The 19374-nt window shown below is 37.2% G+C and overlaps 1 protein-coding gene across 1 annotated transcript; it reads left to right on the top strand.

Moving 5' to 3' along the window:
- The first annotated feature begins 7548 nt into the window (after positions 1-7548).
- sqh (Myosin regulatory light chain sqh) lies at positions 7549-8566 on the top strand. The gene has a single exon (XM_067774124.1). It carries the CDS (start codon positions 7633-7635, stop codon positions 8155-8157), a length of 525 nt encoding a protein of 174 aa, XP_067630225.1. The 5' UTR covers positions 7549-7632; the 3' UTR covers positions 8158-8566.
- The last annotated feature ends 10808 nt before the right edge of the window (positions 8567-19374 follow it).

The raw sequence follows: 19374 nt of genomic DNA, 5'->3' as shown, positions 1-19374 counted from the left end.
TTGTTGAGTTGCCAAAATTAATTGATGGATGGATCTTGCTGAATTGCTTTGTGTTCAAGTTGTTCCACCCCCGTGGGTAGACAACGGGTGTTGCAGCAACTTGAACACAGGGTGACATTTTATTATTTATTAAGGCGCTGTTACATTATCCTTTTTGGGGAAAAGAAGAATTGACAAAGTGATCAATTTTGTCACATTCTTCTTTGGCCAAAAACTTATAAAAATTGTTGCAAACAAACGAATATATATTATTATAGAGTATGGCAATCTATAGTTTTTAACATATACCGGTTCGTTGTCTGTCAGTCTTAATTTTTGCTCGTAAAAGTTATTTAAAGTCATTTTGTCCGTGTCAAGAGCGAAAATGTCGGCATAATCTATGCAAAGGTCAATTAATTTACTATCAGCATGTTGAGGTAATTGATTTTTTAAAATCGAAGTTAGTTTTTTCGTACGTTTGTCTTCTGTTTCTGTCTTGTTAATTGTATAAACATTGTAGTTTGAAAGTTTTTCTGTCCGAATACTTTTTCTTTTGACATACTTTATATCATCCGTGGTATTTATAACTTTAATTATTGGGTTACTGGAATTAACAATGCACCTAGCTGTGAAAACACCTTTTTCGATTTCCTGCGAGCCCACGAAAAGTGGTTCGGGTGAATTTCCTAAATCAAAAAGTCTGAATATTTCACATCTTGGTGGAATGATAAAACTGTCGCTTTCGCAAAAGGAAATACTGTTTCTTTCATAATTAATAATGCATTTGTTAATTTTCAGAAAATCTGTACCCAGTATGCCATCGGATGGAATATTAAAGTTTTCATTTACTACGTGTAAAGTATGTTTAATAGAAAAGTTAGAAAAATTTAAATTTACGGTAATTTTACCTAAAGTGGAAACTGAATTGGAAGTGACACCGGTAATGTTAATAATATCGTTCGTATTTAAGGAAATATTTCTGTCTAAACATGATATCTTTATTAAAGAAATGTCCGCTTGAGTGTCTACTAGGAAAGAACGAAATTTTTGTGACTCGTTAAGTTGTAATTCAATGAAATCAGAGTAATTTAAATTTAAACAATGGATGGCTATTGGTGAGGGAAGTTCGCTTACTCGCTTAATTCGTCCTCCCTCAGTGTTCACTCCTGAGGGGCACTGGCGTTTAAAGTGCGAACGTTTGCGTTTCTACCTCTACCGTTTGAAGATCTTTAATTGTTGCTTCTATTGTTACTATTATTTGTATTTGAATTAGAATTTGTATTTGGACGCGTATTATTACTGTTGTTATTCTGGTATCTATTTCCGTTATAATTCCTATATCTTTGATTATTATTGCCGTTATAGTTGCTATTGTATGCAAATGAATTATTGTTTCTATAGCCAGTATAGCCGCGGTTTGGGTAAAAACCTCGATAATTACCACGTGAATTTCTGAATGTGTTGTTACCACGTGATCGAAAAGCTAAAACCTGACGTTCAGTTACTTCATTGTTTTGTTCTACAATTAATTTTGCTACCACGTCTTTCGGATCTGTAAATGCCGTTGAGGCTAAAATGGTTTTTACTAAATTTGATTTTGCATTTAATCTACACACGTTAACAGTTTGTTCGACTGCCATTTCATGAGCTTTCGCTTTAGTGATCCCTTCAATAATAAGAGACCGCTCAAGTTAGTCAGCTAAATCTTCAACTTTTTTGGCAAAATCTGTGTAATTGTTACCGTTAACATGCAACGCTGCAATTCTCCCCGCTACAAATTTCGAGTTGTCCGGTTTTATCCTATTACGTAGAGCTGTTTTAATTTCATTGACTGAAGTTACTTGTGTTGGTATTGCTTCACGAGCTTTACCCTCTAATTTTGATTTCAAGAACGCTATAAAAGTATCAGTTAAATCTGCAGTAGCGAATTGTTCAAGTAATGCGATTTTGTCTATAAAAGAATCAAGTGCTAGTGGATTACCACTGTAGTTTTCTCTAATAGAATTAGCACATGTGTTAATAAAAAATTTCTTTTCCTCAAGTGTTGCCATGATTTGATCGTTAAAATCTGGAGCTGAATTAGCAGAAGATTAGGTCACGTTTGTATTAATTGGATTGTTAAGATCTGGGTTTACGTTAGAAGAAGGGTTAACTAAGTTTGTACTATTTGGGTCGTTAAGATCTGATTCTAAATTAGAAGAAGTTGAAGTTAATTTTTCACTATTTGAATCGTTAAGATTTGAATGTAAATTAGGAGTTAAATTTTTAATGGAAGAATTTTCGAAGCCTGGAAAATCTGTTGACAAAGAAAATCTATTTTCCTGTTTGGTGACTTTATCGGTCGAAGATGAAGTTAAACTTTCGTAGTTTGAGGCTGATTTATCGGATTCTGAATCTGAAGTTTTTTGCACTTGCTTACCACTTCTAAGGTTGTACATATGAGATTATCAGAATAGCACAGATAATTCAGTTCAAACTATGAAAATGAAGTATTTATTTTAATGTCTGAATTTATATTTAAGCTGAAATATTGAGGAAAAAGAAAAAAAATTTGTAAAATTGAACTGATTGTGAATAGTCGCCAAAGAAATAATTAACAATTTATTTGAAGAATTAATGAAAACTGCATTATACTTCTTTAGAAAAATCTTTAAGAAGTGATTGAATTTAAACTTTGCACAAAAGTATGTAGGTATTAATCTGTAAAAATTTCACAAATGTGGTTATCTGTTCAAATATTCTTTTATGTTCACAGACGCACCGCTTTATATAAAAAATCTGACTTGGTTTTTAACGGAACCACAGCATATTTCAAAAAAAATGTACTTGGTTTTTAACGGAACCACAGCATATTTCCAAAAAAAATTTTTTTAATTGGTTTTCTAACAAACCACCGTTTGTATCAAAAAATTAATTGGTTTTTTCGAAGACCACCGTATGTATCAAAAAGTAATTGGTTTTTTCGAAAACCAGCGTATGTATCAAAAAAATTAATTGGTTTTTTAACAAACCACCGTTTATATAAAAAAATTCAATTCGTTTTTCACAAACCACCGTTATATGAAAAAAATCCAAAATTTACATGAAATGCGAAATCAATTTTCCTTTAATTTTGAAATTTTAAATTTTTGATTGAAATGCGAAAGCACCGAATTTTATAAAAATTTTATAAATGTTTTAATATACATACATAAAGCCGTATACATACAATACCAGTAGGCAACATGTTAAATACATATATGTATACTTATTTTTTCTGGTCACTGCTGCTGCTTCGCTGGCAGACCTGAATCGCTGCTGGTGTTGTTGCTGGTATGTGTCTTTACGTGTTAAAGTTGGTGGTGGTGGTGGTAAAAAAAATGGCGATTATATGCCGCTGGATAGTGGCGTGGGTTTATATCCCGTTGCATAAAAAAAAATTTTCCACTGGCCCCAAAATGCAAAAATGACCGGGCTCCAGCCGTCACGGTCGCCATGTAACCTCCGAAGAAAACGTAAATTTGTTAATTTGGACGTGCGCTTGCACGTCGCAACACACTCCACATAAAAACATCCAAACGCCAAACACAATGTTTTAATTTAAGAATTTTGGTTCTTTTAATTAAAGTAAGTTTGCAGAATGTTCCTTTAATAGGTAATTTTATTTTGTATATATACACTAGGCTTAGTTTTAAATTAATGGTTACAAAAATGTTTTATTTTAACTTTTTTCCGCACTTGTTCGTGTGTACACTTGAATGTCCAAATTTTAATTACACTCTAAAAACAGTATGTAAAAATGCAAGCTTATTGCTAGTATTTTTTTGTGTAATCTTACAATTTTTTTGCATAGTCCCGCACTTAATGTGTATTTTTCTTATTTACACAACAATGCCACAATCTTACCAAAATTTATGCTGTAAAAATACATATAGTTCGCGAAATTACTAACAACGTTTGTAAGCTAACACAAAGGTGTGTACATTTACAACAAAAGCTTAGTGGACATTGCCGATCGACACCATCTTAACGCGTCGTGTTCATTCGTTTTAGTCAATCGGCAGTGTGCGGTTTATCGGAAAGCGTGAATAATTATTTTAGTGCATAATTATAATTATTATAAGTTATTGCAACACGTAAGTTATTGTAATACGTAAGTTACCTGTATTTATTTGATAATATAGTATATATTAATTCAATTAAAGTGCCTGTATGAGCTGAACTGAATTCTGACTGAAAATAAATTTTATTAAAATATCAAAATCTTATTCGTATTGCAACTACATAAAATGTATATGTTTATAATTAAACACCCAGGATCAAGCAAAATAAGTATTTTATAATACCTGTTTTTTTAAAAATTTAAATGCATTTAAACATATACATGTTATTAGCTGAAAATACAATCAAATATTTTCAAAAAGGTGGGAAGTGGGTTACAGGGGCTAAGGGGTATGTGGCATTGCGCATATGATAAGTAAGTTCACTAAAACCGCTGTATATTTTACGCATTTTGAATGGTAATCATTACGCATAAGGTTGGTAAATTCACTAAAATCGATGTAAAATGTTACGCATTTTGAATAGTAGTTTTTACGCATGTGTTTAGTAAGGGCTTTACACAGTCTGATAGTAGATATACAATGTGTGTAAATTTGCAATAATTAAGCGAGGCAACTTTTTTGCTGGCTTAATGTGTGTAGAATTACATGTTTTTTTTAAGAGTGTACCCACGGGGTGGAACAACTTGAAAACAGGGAGACATTTTATTATTTATTAAGGCTCTGTTACATTATCATAAATGCCCGGTATTTCGGTGCGAGGTTAAAGGGCCAATTAAACTTCCTTAACCCTAACGCCATAGTCGTAACCATACCGATATCCATAACCATCTCCAAAGTGATCGATTAATGGTGCCTTAACCTAAAAGTCGTGAAAATTTCATAAAAATGAAGAAAACGAAAAAAATTACAAACATATTCCACAAAAAATAAGTCTCTTAGTTTATGACTAAGATATCCAAAACAATGAATAGAATCTACAACAAGTAATTAAATTCACCAACTCAAAAATTTTTGGTTATGGATATGGCGAGAAACCAAAAACCAATTGGTTGGCTATGGTATGGTTATGGCGTTAGCGTTATGGTATGGCACCATTAATCGATTACATTGATTTCCATAAACCTGCAAAATTGGTCGATCACGTGTTCCATTTTCTTCATGTTGGAGTACTCTAACAATGCGCCTTTGCAATGCGTTTACGGACCACCATCAGCCGATCATTGCTCGTTTATGAGGAAGGAGAGTACCACACCCTTTTGCCCAGATTGAAAAAAGATGGTGCAAAATTATTTGCATGTATTCTTATGAGGCAATTCACACCTAGCGGCAGCAGCACTGCGCGACACTTCCCAACTCGGCTTTTTTGCCTAGTTGATCAAATTTGCCGCGCTGTGCCGGGTGGCGCAGTTCTGCTGACGCTAGGTGTGAATTGCCTCATAAGAATACATGCAAAGAATATTTTGTAGTGCAGTGCAGTGCTGCGTAGTGCAGCCTAATGTGGCCTTACCTTAACGACCGTGATTATGACACGATGAAGATCGAACAAAGTTGCCAAAAGTAAAATATTACATACAAATAACTGATAATAAAATTTAACTATGACAACTCTGATAAAATGCAGCCGCGCACTGGTTTTATGTATACATTCTATAGTATAGAGAAATATTAGTTTCTTTATTCACGCAAATGCTAAATAACATAAGAATATTCGTAGTATAAAATATAATAGTTGTATTGCCCCTCTTCATTTATTTTCATTTTAAATTAAATTCACTCCGATAATTCTTTCCGACACAATTCCTCTTTAGTACTTTGGCATATGATCCTCTGTGGGTGCTCCATGGAGTACTACAGTGAAAGTACTTTGGAAAGTACTCTCACGTATGTACTCTATGGAATACTCACAAACAAAGCGAGAGTGGGATCACCTACTTCTGTCCTAGGACATCGCAATGTTAATTGGAGCACATTTTTTGTATGAATACAGATTATTTTTGGAACACTCCTATTCTCCTAAAGGACTATTCCTTACACTACTTATGGAGTACTCGCGTTTTTTGAAGGGAAGGTAGGTTCGATCAGCTGTTATATCTGGTTATATCTGGTACGGTTATAAGTCACCATTAATTGGCCCTTAAACTACATTTGTTAGTTCTTTACGACAGCATGACACTGCTAATACGCGTCCAAAAATATCATGAGAGGTATCAAACGACTCGCCTTGACATCAGTATTAATAATCCGAAGACCCGCGGGTCCCTTCGAAACGGGGGGTGGTATCCATAGTATTTTTGCGCAGAACACCTTTCTGCGTTGGCGGCCTTTGGTTGCGCTTATAAAAAATTACCCTGGACGGGTCCAGCACCGGTTTGAAGACCAAAACTATATCCGCACAAAACACATGTTCATAATTTTTTTTGTGGTTACCACAACATTACAACAACCACATGAAAATCGCCAACTTCAACTGCAAATATCTCCGGACAGAGATACAAATTTTCTTTTCCGCGTTGTCGAGATTAATACGCGCCTTTTGACACCTCTCTCGATATTTTTTGACGCGTATTAGTAGTCGACCCCTCAACTAGACTTTTACCAGACCAAATTATCTGGCTTACAAATTGAACCATACGTCTATATGGATTTAATTGGCTTAAGCTGTAGTCATTGGTGCCGTTTGTCGTATCGCTGTAGTCGTATCCCTAACGTAATCAGTTGTACGATGGTAAACCAAAAACCAATTGGTTGGCTACGATACGGTTACGACCTTAGCGGCACCAATAATCGATTGCATTGATTCTCATAAGGTTGGTCGAATCAGCTGTTATAAAGTTACCGATACGGTTACCGATAAAGCGCCAATGCCTGCAGCTTTAAGCGGGAGTCATTGGTGCCGTATGTCGTATCGCTGTAGTCGTATCCCTAACGTAATCAGCTGTTTATCGTTACGACGGTAAACCAAAAACCAATTGGTTGCCTACGATACGGTTACGACTTTAGCGGCACCAATAATCGATTGCATTGATTCCCATAAGGTTGGTCGAATCAGCTGTTATAAGGTTACCGATACGGTTACCGATAAAGCACCAATGTCTCCAGCTTTAAGCGGGAGTCATTGGTGCCGTATGTCGTATCGCTGTAGTCGTATGCCTAACGTAATCAGCTGTTTATCGTTACGACGGTAAACCAAAAACCAATTGGTTGGCTACGATACGGTTACGACTTTAGCGGCACCAATAATCAATTGCATTGATTCCCGTAAGGTTGGACGAATCAGCTGTTATAAGGTTACCGATACGGTTACCGATAAAACACCAATGTCTCCAGCTTTAACAACTATTTACCTGCACAACTATTTAACTGGCTCCGGATCTTTGCGGCCGGATTATGGCTATAGTTGCGTACCGACCACACATCGGAACAAAATTATCGACAACTACTTTTGGTTACAAATATCGTTCATTGTTAAGGTTTACAATGGTATCGTTTCATCTCTAATTTTTACAGATTGACTTCTTCATAATCTTTCACTATAAGCTGTTGTGTTTAGAAGGTGTTCAAAATATCAGTATAGAGTTCAACTAACGTTCACTGTCCGATAAACACAAAAATGTCTTCGCGTAAAACTGCTGGTCGTCGCACCACTACCAAAAAGCGAGCTCAACGTGCCACCTCAAATGTCTTTGCTATGTTCGATCAAGCCCAAATTGCTGAATTTAAGGAGGCATTCAACATGATCGATCAAAATAGAGATGGTTTCGTAGAGAAAGAGGACTTGCACGATATGTTAGCTTCTCTTGGAAAAAATCCAACAGATGAATATCTAGAAGCAATGATGAACGAAGCACCTGGTCCTATAAACTTTACCATGTTTCTTACCTTATTTGGAGAACGTCTTCAAGGTACTGATCCAGAAGATGTAATTAAAAATGCGTTTGGTTGTTTTGATGAAGATAATACAGGAGTATTGCCGGAGGACCGTTTACGTGAGCTCTTAATAACAATGGGTGATCGTTTTACAGATGAAGATGTAGATGAGATGTATCGTGAAGCACCGATTAAGAATGGATTGTTTGATTACATCGAATTTACAAGGATTTTGAAACATGGAGCAAAAGACAAGGATGAACAGTAAAATGAATTAACAGGTTTCTACAATCCTACCCAGCCAGAATTTCCAAACATCGTACCCCATATAATTGAAAACGATAAATTTTAGAAATATTTTCTGTACAATAAGTATGACTCACAGTGCATATATATGTGTGACTAACCGTGTTTGGATCGTTTTTTGACCATATTTAGTATTGTGTTGCAACCTTGACTGCATTTCTGTAATTTTCATTATTCTTTTATGTTCATAACTGAATTTTTCACATGAACATTTGTTAGTAATTCTTTTGGTCAATTTTAAGCTGCCAGTCAGGAAAAGCAAGCTATATGAATATTACATGTATGTTATTTAGAGTATTATATCTCAACACTATTGGATCAGAAAATGGTAAAAGTTGAAGAATAACATTGCCTTTATGTACTATTAAGAAGTTGTTTTTATGGAATGCAATTAATGTAACAGATGCTTTGGGAGCCTGGGGGATGTTGTTGTTGTAGCCGAGGCTCTGGCAACCCCGAACTTCTCATTGATCTAGGGGGTGGGAGGGCGGTATGGCCTAGAAGGTCGAGTATGGTCATAACAAATCGTTCTCGAGATGGTCGGGCTTGGTACCGGAACGTACCGGATCTGCATCCGGCAAAGGACCATCAACATCGATAACACTCCCCAAAGCCTTCGGGGAGTGTCCTTATCGCTACAACAACAACAGGATTCACCTCGCGCAGGTGAGGCTGGCGATTGGGTTGCTGAAGTTGTAAATTGCGCTTTCGAACCCCGAACCTGGGGCATCTAGTTTATTCATTGACCGATACAAAACTAGTTTTTTATTATATATTTCAACTCTGCAAGGATTATCCTCGGAGATCAAAAGAATTACCTGGCGGTAGTAATATTTGAAGTCACCACAACAAAAACAACTGGTTAAGTTCATCATGTCGTGCGCCACTAACCGAGCATCTTCGCCAGGTAATTACTATCCTTTCAACTTATGAGCGAAAGAAACAAAGCAGTACAACAACCTTAACTTGCTAATTGTTTATAGGTGACGGGTCCGTAGCTTACAGACGGCAGCGTAAAGTTTTGGTTATGTGTATAAGTAAGTCAAGGTTTTTGTCATTTTTGAGCTCCTACGCGGCCGGAGTTATTTTTTTTTATTATTATTATTTATTATTAAGGTCTTTAAGACCTAGTTTAGGTTAAAATTAACAGATTAACATAAATACTCATGTCAAATTTAGCGACGTACAATATAAAAACAGTTTTTCTTTGAACTTACTAATATTTTCACAGTCTTTCAAATCAGAAGGTAACTCATTGTACATTTTATACCCTAAATATTCTAGAGACCTTTTGGCGAACTCAGTTCTTATTCTAGGCAGTCTTATATTATTGCAATTTCTAGTCCATAATTGTGGATTTCATGATTATAATGTATTTTACTACTCAGGTAATTCGGTAACATTCCTAACCTAAGTTGGTGTATAAATTTCAATGTGAAATAACTGACTGTTTAATACTAAGCCAGTTTAATCTATTGAGCATTACAATTTATGGCGTTCTTGGAGGACATTTTAAAATAAATCGCATTGCCTTGTTTTGCTGTATTTGAAGTTTCTTAATATATATATATCATTACTTAATAGCAGAATAGTAGGACAATAAATAAAGTGTGGTTCTATAATTGAACAATAAACCAATATTTTATGACTTTGACTGATGTGTTTACATGTTCTATGCATGAAACCTATTTTCTGTGCAATTTTCATAAGTTACATGCTCTCCAAAATTTAGATTATCATCAATCAAAACTCCTAAATACTTAGTTTTATCTACTCTTTGGATTTCCATGTTTTTCACCTTCAGCGTAAAATTATTTAAACTATTGTTACCTATGATATTAGTGTTTTTACAAAATATCATGAACTTAGTTTTTTCGACATTTAATTTCAGTTTCCTGAGGCATAATCATTTGTATAGCGTGTCCAGGTCTTCTTGTACTTTCAGCATGGCACATTCTGCATATTTTTCACTTATGGTAAGCAATGCATCATCCGCAAATAGACGTATTTTACAATATTTTAAACATCTTTTGATATCATTGATATACAATGTAAACAATATTGGCGCCAAGACCGAGTCTTGTGGTAATCCAATGTTAACATCCACCACTGGTGAAACTTCCTTTCCAATTATCGTTCTCTGCTTTCTGTCGCTCAAATAACTCCGGAACCATTCCAACGCCTTTCCTCTTATACCAATTTTAAACATAACGTCCAATAACTCAGATCTATCGACAGTTTCAAAAGCCCGTTTTAAGTCCAAGAAGACAGACACCGTAAATTTTTGTCCGCTAATTCTTCTTTCCAGTCTGCAATTACCACATTCAACGCTGTTTCACAAGAATGGCTCTTCCTGAATCCAGATTGTTCTGGGATAATCACATTGTGCTTCTCTAAGTATGCCACAAGTTGATTCTTCACCACTGTCTCCATAATTTTTTCATCTGTAGGTAACGTGTTAATTGGAGTAGTTCCTCAGGTTTCATTGTATTTTTTACTTTTTCCACAGGTATTATTGTTGAAAATTTCCAGTAACTAGGTACAATACCGCTGTTTAAGGACTCGTTAATTAGATCTTTGTAGAAATTAGCATTATATATCATGGCATCTTTAAAGACATCCTCCGATAAAAGCTTGTCGCCGCCATATTTGTTTTTAAGTGATTTTGTGATAATAATAATATCGTCCACTACAATGTAAGTAAATTTAAATGTTTCAAATGGATTACTGTGATTTGCGCTTATTTCATCCCCATTTATAATTTCTTCGCTGCTATCATTAATTTCAACAATTCTTTGTATAAAAAAGTTATTTAGGGCATTAGCCATATCATATACATTTTCCAGGCATTCGCCGTTAATTACAATGTTAGTGATATGTTTTTTAACATCATCGACGAGGTCTTTTAGACACTTCCACATACGTTTCTATCGCCATTGTTATTATTTTCTCTATCTTCATTGTATTTCTTTTTTATAAGATTCTATATTTATGCAGGTATGTTAATTCGCGGTTGTTGTTGTTGTTGTTGTTGTAGCGATTAGGTTACTCCCCGAAGGCTTAGGGGAGTGTTATCGATGTGATGGTCCTTTGTCGGATACAGATCCGATACGCTCCGGTAACACAGCACCATTAAGGTGCTGGCCCGACCATCTCGGGAACGATTTATATGGCCACATTAAACCTTCAGGCCATCCCTCCCTCCCCAAGCGGTCATACCGCTTAGTATTTCTTATGCAGTGCATATGTACTGGAGTGACTAGGTGCATTTTTCAGGACCAACAGTTTGTTGTTGGATTAACGATAAAGACACTCCTCGAAGCAATTTAATATATATGCCCCAACGGGTTAGGGGATCAGAGTATACCCGCTGTAGATATGCCTGTCGTAAGAGGCGACTAAAATACCAGATTCAAGGGGTTGTGTAACGCAACCCTTCAGGTTGCCAGCGCAATATATAGCTTCTCCGAACCCAATTGTCAACCTCACCTATCCGCGGCGAATCCTGTTTCACTAGCAGACGAGGCTCTGGCGACCACAAGCTCCTCATGGAACTTGGGGGTGGGGAGGGGGGAATGGCCTGAAGGTTTAATGTGGCCACATAAATCGTTCCCGAGATGGTCGGGCTAGCACCTTAATGGTACGGAGTGTACCGGATCTTTATCCGGCAAAGGACCATCACATCGATAACACTCCCCAAAGCCTTCGGGGAGCAACCTTATCGCTACAACAACAACACTCATCGAAGGATTTACAAAGCACCATTAAGGTACTAGCCCAACCATCCTGGGACCGATTAATATGACCACATTAAATCTTCTAGGCCATTGGAACTTGGGGTCGTCAGACCCTCGCCTGCTAAATATGTGTATGATACCTTCATATTTGTAACGGGATCCCCCTCGCGTAGGTGAGGTTGACATTTGGTTGCGGAAGTTTTCAAGATATAAAGATTTGTATAGCGCTTATCAACCCCTTGAATCACAACAACAGTTGGTATTTCAAAGTAACGTGGCTTAATTTCTCGCAGATAAGTGTCAGCCATTGTTGTTTGTTGTAGCGATAAAGACACTTGTCCAAGGCTTTGGCGATGTTTGCCGGATATAGATTCGGTAACAAGGACAATTAAGGTACTAGCCGGACCATCTCTGAAACGAATTAATATAACCACATTGAACCTTCTAGGCCCTCCTGACAAATTTCTTTCAACCATACTCCTAGCTGTTAACCCCTAAAGGCGACTTACAGCCGCCTTTAAGAGCACCTCATCCAACGTCTATTAATAGTCGCGACTTTCGTGGCACAGTTTTTGTAACTAGCACCAATGCTAGGAAGATAGCCAGTCAAAATTCCCATTGTTGCACCGCCAAATGGCGCCTCTAGTTTTACGGCTGCATTTAAGATCTATAACCTCCGAAGCACGAAAGGCACCAATCCCTGTCGTACCTCTTCTCCCTTTTTCTGGCACAAGCATTCGTGCTAGACAAGCTCTTGGGACATCACGTGCAACATATAAAAGCACAGAACCTTTTTTTTTTTTCGAATACCATGGATCACGTCAATGGTAAGCGTCGTGGTGACGACCTTAATAACGAGGTTGATAGCGCCAAAAAGGTGCAACGGATCAGCGGCTTCTCTCCTAGTTTAATGCAAAGCATGATTGCTAAGCAAATTTTAGACTCGGAAAAAAGGCTCATTGGATTCGTATGCAAAAAACTAGAAGAAATATTTGTGGTGCTGAAGAAAGAGGTCAGTGAGCTTAATGCAAGAGTTACTCAGCTGGAGGAGCGTGTTCGAGCGCGTTGGTTATCTCGAAAAGGAAGTAAAAACACTCAAAAACAATGCGTCAAAACAAGAGAGCCATATTGCCGCAAGTGAAGTCCGTGTACACGGAATTCCCTTTAAGGAAGGAGAAAACTTAACAAGTGTCTTTCATCACCTCTGTTCCACTCTTAGATTGCAACCAATTCCTATAATGAGCATTTTTCGGCTACGGAAACTAGACAACAGCGTGACAGATCCGGCCGTAATAATCAAATTTCAGTCGCCGACAGACAGAAACAAATTGCTAAAAAGTATAGGAACCTTTAGGCGCCAAAACAATCCAAACATCAAGGGTCTGCAATTAGCTCATGTGGGCATAAATTAAAATGCTCCGATTTATGTAAATGCTTCGCTGTCCAGGCAAAACTATGCGATCTTCAAGGCAGCGATCCGTCTAAAGAAGAAAAGGAAGGTAGTAGCGGTTTTTTCTAAGAAGGGTCTGGTACATATCAGACGAACAGCCAACGCCAGCCCTGAAGCAATACATAGCTTGGATTTTCTAGAGCGTCTTGAGAATACCGGCGAAGAAAGCGCGAGATCCTTTCGAGTTGATGATGCGCCAACGAATAATGATCAATAAATTAATTTCTATGTATGGTATATTACTTAAGTTCTTGAGTCTCTTCGCTTCCGTCTTTATCTCTCCCTATCAAACTTGTAAACAATCATTTATGTTGTCTTTATTGTTACGCATCGCAGAGCATTATATCCCATAGATAGTGATGGTCCTAGACTATAGGTTGTCTAGTTCCAAAGACTGCTTACATACACTGTTGCGCGTATTCAGCAAACGTACTAAAGGGCTCAAAGTCATCCATCTCAATGCGCAAAGCCTATATAAAAAGCTGGATGAATTGAGATTCATATCTGAGGGTTCTGATATAGATGTTATATGTATTTCCGAAACCTGATTTTCTTCATGTCATAAAAATTATTTGGTGCAACTAAATGGATATCAACTTTTCAGGGCTGATAGACGTGGTCATGGTGGTGGTGTTGCTATATATGTTAAAAGAAGTTTATCCTGTAAACCTTGCTGCAGTGCTAGTCCAAGTGATTCTGTCGAATATGTGTTCGTAGACGTGTTCTCTGTAAATAATGAAAGGCTTCTTATCGGCTGTGCATACAGACCTAATCGTGGAGTTGACTCCTCTGGCTTTATTGAATTTCTCGAGCCTCTACTTATAAGCTATGATAATATAATCATCGCTGGGGATTTCAACTCCAACCTTCTCGTCGACTCAACTCTAAAGCTAAGTATGGAGTCTCTTGGACTTTTTCCCACCAATTTAACTTCACCTACACACTTTACCGACTCAAATTTTTCTTTGCTGGATTTATTTTTTGTGAATGATCCCCTGAAATTGCTCCACTACGATCAATTGTCGGCATCTTGCTTTTCAAAACACGATCTGATATTTCTTAGTTACAACTTTCAAACGTCACACATCCAATGTTCCTTCACGTATCGTGATTTTAGAAGCATAGATTACAGTTCGCTTAATGCAGCGGTGGAGTCGGTCGAATGGAGCTTGATTTGTACGCTGACATCGGTAGATGATCAGGCATCATTCCTACAGAACCATATTATTAGGCTTTTCGACAACCATGTGCCAGTGAAACTCAAGGCTGCTACACACAATAATACCCCTTGGTTTAGTCCCAATCTAAAACACTTAATTCACCAGCGTAACCTTGCTTACTCACGATGGAAAATATACAAAACCCTGGAGGCTCACAACTGCTTCAAAGCACCTAGGATCGCTGCAAACAAAGCCATTAGGTCAGCTAAGCAGACATTTTATAATAACAAATTTAGTGCTGCTTTGAGTTGGAAGGAAACCTGGAAGTCGATTAAACATATTGGTATCGGAAAATCCAAATGCGATATTTCTGTCCTCCCTGATGTAGACATTAACGAGATAAATATAAATTTTGTAAATCTGCCAATCTCAACTGACAATATATGTGCTGACAATTATTGTATTCGCGCTAATGTTGATTTTGGTCCTCTTGAGTTTGCTAGTGTCGATGATTGTGATGTCGTTCAAGCCATTCTTTCATCGATGGTATATGTCCGAAATTTTTAAAAATAATTCTGCCTAAAATCCTTCCTCACTTAACCTACTTGGTTAACTCTGTGCTGACGTCCTGTGTATTTCCCAAATGTTGGAAAGTTGCTAAGGTAATCCCAATCCCCAAGCAAAACAAGGAGTATAGACCTATAGCTATTCTGCCTTTCCTTTCCAAGGTCGTCGAACGAATTTTGCATTGCCAGATAAATACTTATGTGCAGGATAATAACCTTCTCACAGATTCCCAGTCTGGATTCAGGTCAAATCGTAGCTGTAAGTTGACAAAAATTTTACTGCTTTCCTGACTTCTCGACCATTCAAAAGCGTTTGACTCGGTCGACCACACCGTTCTCTGCAAGAAGCTGGACAACCTATTTAATTTCTCGGACTGTGCAACAGCCCTAATCAGATCGTATTTGGCCGACCGAACTCAGGCAGTAAGTGTTGGTAGCAGAAAGTCTGACTTCGTTAGTGTTTTAAGAGGAGTCCCAAAAGGCTCAATCCTTGGTCCCCTGTTATTTGTTTTGTATATAAACGATTTGCATGGTGTTCTCAAGTATTGTAATATTCACATTTATGCTGACGACGTACAATTGTATATGTGCTGTCCTAGTGATCGTACCAGTTCATGTATTAATAACTTAAATTACGATCTGTGTCAAATTGGTACGTGGGCTTCTATGAACGGCTTATGTCTTAACCCTAAGAAGTCGAAATGTATAGTCATTCATAGAAGGTCACTAGATAAAAGTGGAATGGAAAATTTAATTTTAGACAACACTATTATAGAATACGTTGACACGGCAAAAAATCTAGGTGTAGTTTTTAACAAAACATTGACATGGAAAGATCACATCTTCCGCACAGTGGGAAAAGTGTATGGGATGCTTCGTACCTCTGGCTTACACAATATTTTACTCCGTTACATATTCGTCTACTAATAGCAAAAGCGTACTTAATACCTACGCTGTTGTTGTTGTTGTTGTTTTAGCGATTAGGTTACTCCCCGAAGGCTTTGGGAGTGTTATCGATGTGATGGTCCTTTGTCGGATACAGATCCGATACGCTCCGGTAACACAGCACCATTAAGGTGCTGGCCCGACCATCTCGGGAACGATTTATATGGCCACACTGAACCTTCAGGCCATCCCTCCCTCCCCACCCCCAAGTTCCATGAGGAGCTTGGGGTCGCCAGGCCTCGTCTGTTAGTGAAACGGGATTCGCCGCTCGAAGGTGAGGTTGACAATTGGGTTGGAGAAGCTATATATTGCGCTACACAACCCCTTGAATCCCTAATACCTACGCTCCTTTATGGTTGTGAGGTTTACTCTAATTGTGACTATGTATGTAATAGGAAACTTAATGTTGTTTATAACAACATTGCTAGATACGTCTATGGGTTGAAAAGACTTGACCACGTCTCTCATCATGCTTACAGGTTGCTAAACATTTCTTTCGATAACCTTATTAAACTTAAAACGCTCACTACGCTACATAAATTAATATATATGAAGGAACCTATCTGTATCGGAGGCTAAATTTTCTCCAGTCGTCTAGATCTGTTCTCCTTACCCACTTCAGACATCGTATGCTAATATCTGATCGCCAGTTCTTCATTACTTCCATACGTCTTTGGAACTCGCTCCCTTCTAGACTTAGGCTTATAAGCAATGCTCTACTCTTCAATAAAGAATTAACAAGTTTCTATAATAACCTAGACAATTAAAATACTGATTTCTTCTAAGCCAATGTAATCTATCATTCGTTTATTTTATTTATTTACTATTTATTAAATATATTATTTATTGTAACCTTTTCTTAGCCATAGTCATTAGCTTTAAGTTTCAAGTTTAAATTGTTCCTATTTTATGCCTTTTACCGACTAGCACTATAAAATAATGTTTGCCAAATTGTTGTGCTGGGATGAATTGCCTAATAAATACAAATACAAATAGGACTTCCACATTGATCTCGCACCTTCATCGACGTCACTTTCCTGGATGCTCTGGCTGTAGCTAGCGTCAGGAGGTCAGACGTTTGTGTACTATTCGGCCAAGGTGCCGCCCTCGAAATCGTAAGGGTATAATCCTCTGAAACTGTAATTTGAATTTTGCAAGTCGTTTCTACACTTGGTGGTTTGGGTAGGGTATAATCATTCATGAGCAAGGAATTAGTTGAGAGTAGGGCTGTCAACTTTAAGATATGCCACACCCGGAGATTTGGGTTTAGATAATGGTAAAGTTTAATTTAAAAAATCTCTGTTTTACTTCATAGTAGTTGTCAGCCTTAGTTGTGAGTAATTTAAGAGCAATTGTATCCGAAAATAGAATAATCTGTGGCAATCCTTTTAAGGAAGTTACGCAAGTTTTGCAGGGATTTCTTTTCTTTCAATGATTTGTTTTAATAGCTCGGTGAAATCGATGATGCAGCATTCATAAAGGGTGTTGAGATGCCATGAAAAGCATCAGTTTTCTTTTAATAACTTTAACAGTTAAATATAGTGAAATTTCGCCTTCGGATTTTTATAAGTGATGCGCCATATATTACCAATTTTCGACATGAACAATGTACGGCATAAATAGTTTTAAATAAATACAAAATGGAGAATCAATCGCAAGATTTTAGATCGCTCCCGATCTCCAATACCGACATTGGCAATGCTATGTTAACACTAAAGCCCACGCTGAAATGCGACAGTGATGGCGTCTGCGCGTATGTTCTGAAGCACTGCAGCGTATACCTCTTTGCTACATCTTTAATTTGTCTCCTTCATCTGGAATTTTTATTGATAGATGGAAATGTGCTTCGATAACACCGATTTTCAAAACCGGGAATAAAAACGATGTCTCAAACTATAGGCCCATTGCTAAACTTACTGTTTGTTCGAAACTTTTCGAAGAAATAATAAAAGATAAACTATCCTTTATAGTCAAACGCATTCTTGAACCCAATCAATATGGTTTTTCTGCCGGACGCTCCACTGTCACTAACTTGGCGCCTTTCTCGGATTTCTGTATATCCGCATTCAAAGATGGATCTCAAGTTGATGCTATATAAACGGACTTTACGAAGGCCTTCGACAAAGTCTCTCATATAAACTTGAGTGTATTGGCTTTCACTCTGTTTTAAGCTGGTTGAAATCCTACTTCACGAATAGACTCTTGTGTGTTAAAATCTTAAGTCCCACTCATTTGCCGCAATATCTGGAGTGCCTCAGGTCAGTATTCTCGGTCCACTCCTGTTTGTGCTTTTCATAAATGATATTGGTTCCTGCTTCAAAAACTCCAGTTTTCTGCTATTTGCTGATCTTAATTTTTCCGTAGAATCAATGCCCCTTCAGATTCCTGCCTTCTGCAAAGTGACCTTAAAAATGATTGGTGTCGCGCCAATAATCTTTTCTTAAATGTTAAAAAAATGCTTTAGTATGTCTCTCAAAATCCATGAGCTCCTATTCTTCGTTGTACTTCATTTCAGGCATCCAGTTGGCGTCAATTAACGAACATGTTGATCTAGGCGTTGTCTTTGACTCAAATTTCACATTCACTAATCAAATATGTTATGTGCTCCCAATGGCCTACAGGAACCTTGCTTTTCTTCGCAGATATACAAGGGACTTTAAAGATCCGTATACTAAGAAAGCCCTATATATATCGTTAGTGCGCTCCAAACTAGAATATGCTTCCAATATCTGGAACCCCATCTACAGCAATCATTCGGCCAGAATAGAATGAGGTCAAAGAAAGTTTGTCCGTTTTGCTTTGAACTCTATACATTTTGATAACCCGCTGCCTTCTTATTCTCCTCGTTGTCAATTGATCAATCTGCAATCACTTGATGCGAGGAGAACGGTGTACTTGGTTATGTTCGTGTACGACTTAATTGTGGGCTCTTTGGACTGTGCGACTCTTGCGAATATATCGTTTAATGTGTCGCAAAAAAATCTGCGCGTATTCCTGCCTTTTTATTTGAGTTCTTGTAGAGCAAATTACTTTAATTTTAGACCAATTTTCCTCGCCTTTACAGAATTAAATAAGCTCTCTACTAGATTAAATATTGATTTTTCTGCGTCCAGAGATACATTCAAGGCTTCCATTGGCTTACTCTTAACATAATGTTGTACCTACTGTATATGTTTAATGTTTATATTTATTTTTAATATGTTGTTATATCCAGTCTGTAAGATTTTTGATCATAGACTGAATTAATAAACTAAACTCAACTAACGGCCCCGCCCGATACGTAACGCTTTTTCTTCTCAAGCTTAGCAACACAAAAAACGA

This window comes from Eurosta solidaginis, chromosome 3 (genome assembly GCF_040869045.1).
Source record: "Eurosta solidaginis isolate ZX-2024a chromosome 3, ASM4086904v1, whole genome shotgun sequence".
In the NCBI taxonomy this organism is placed as follows: Eukaryota; Metazoa; Arthropoda; class Insecta; order Diptera; family Tephritidae; genus Eurosta; species Eurosta solidaginis.
This window is presented reverse-complemented; position numbering and strand designations above follow the sequence as displayed.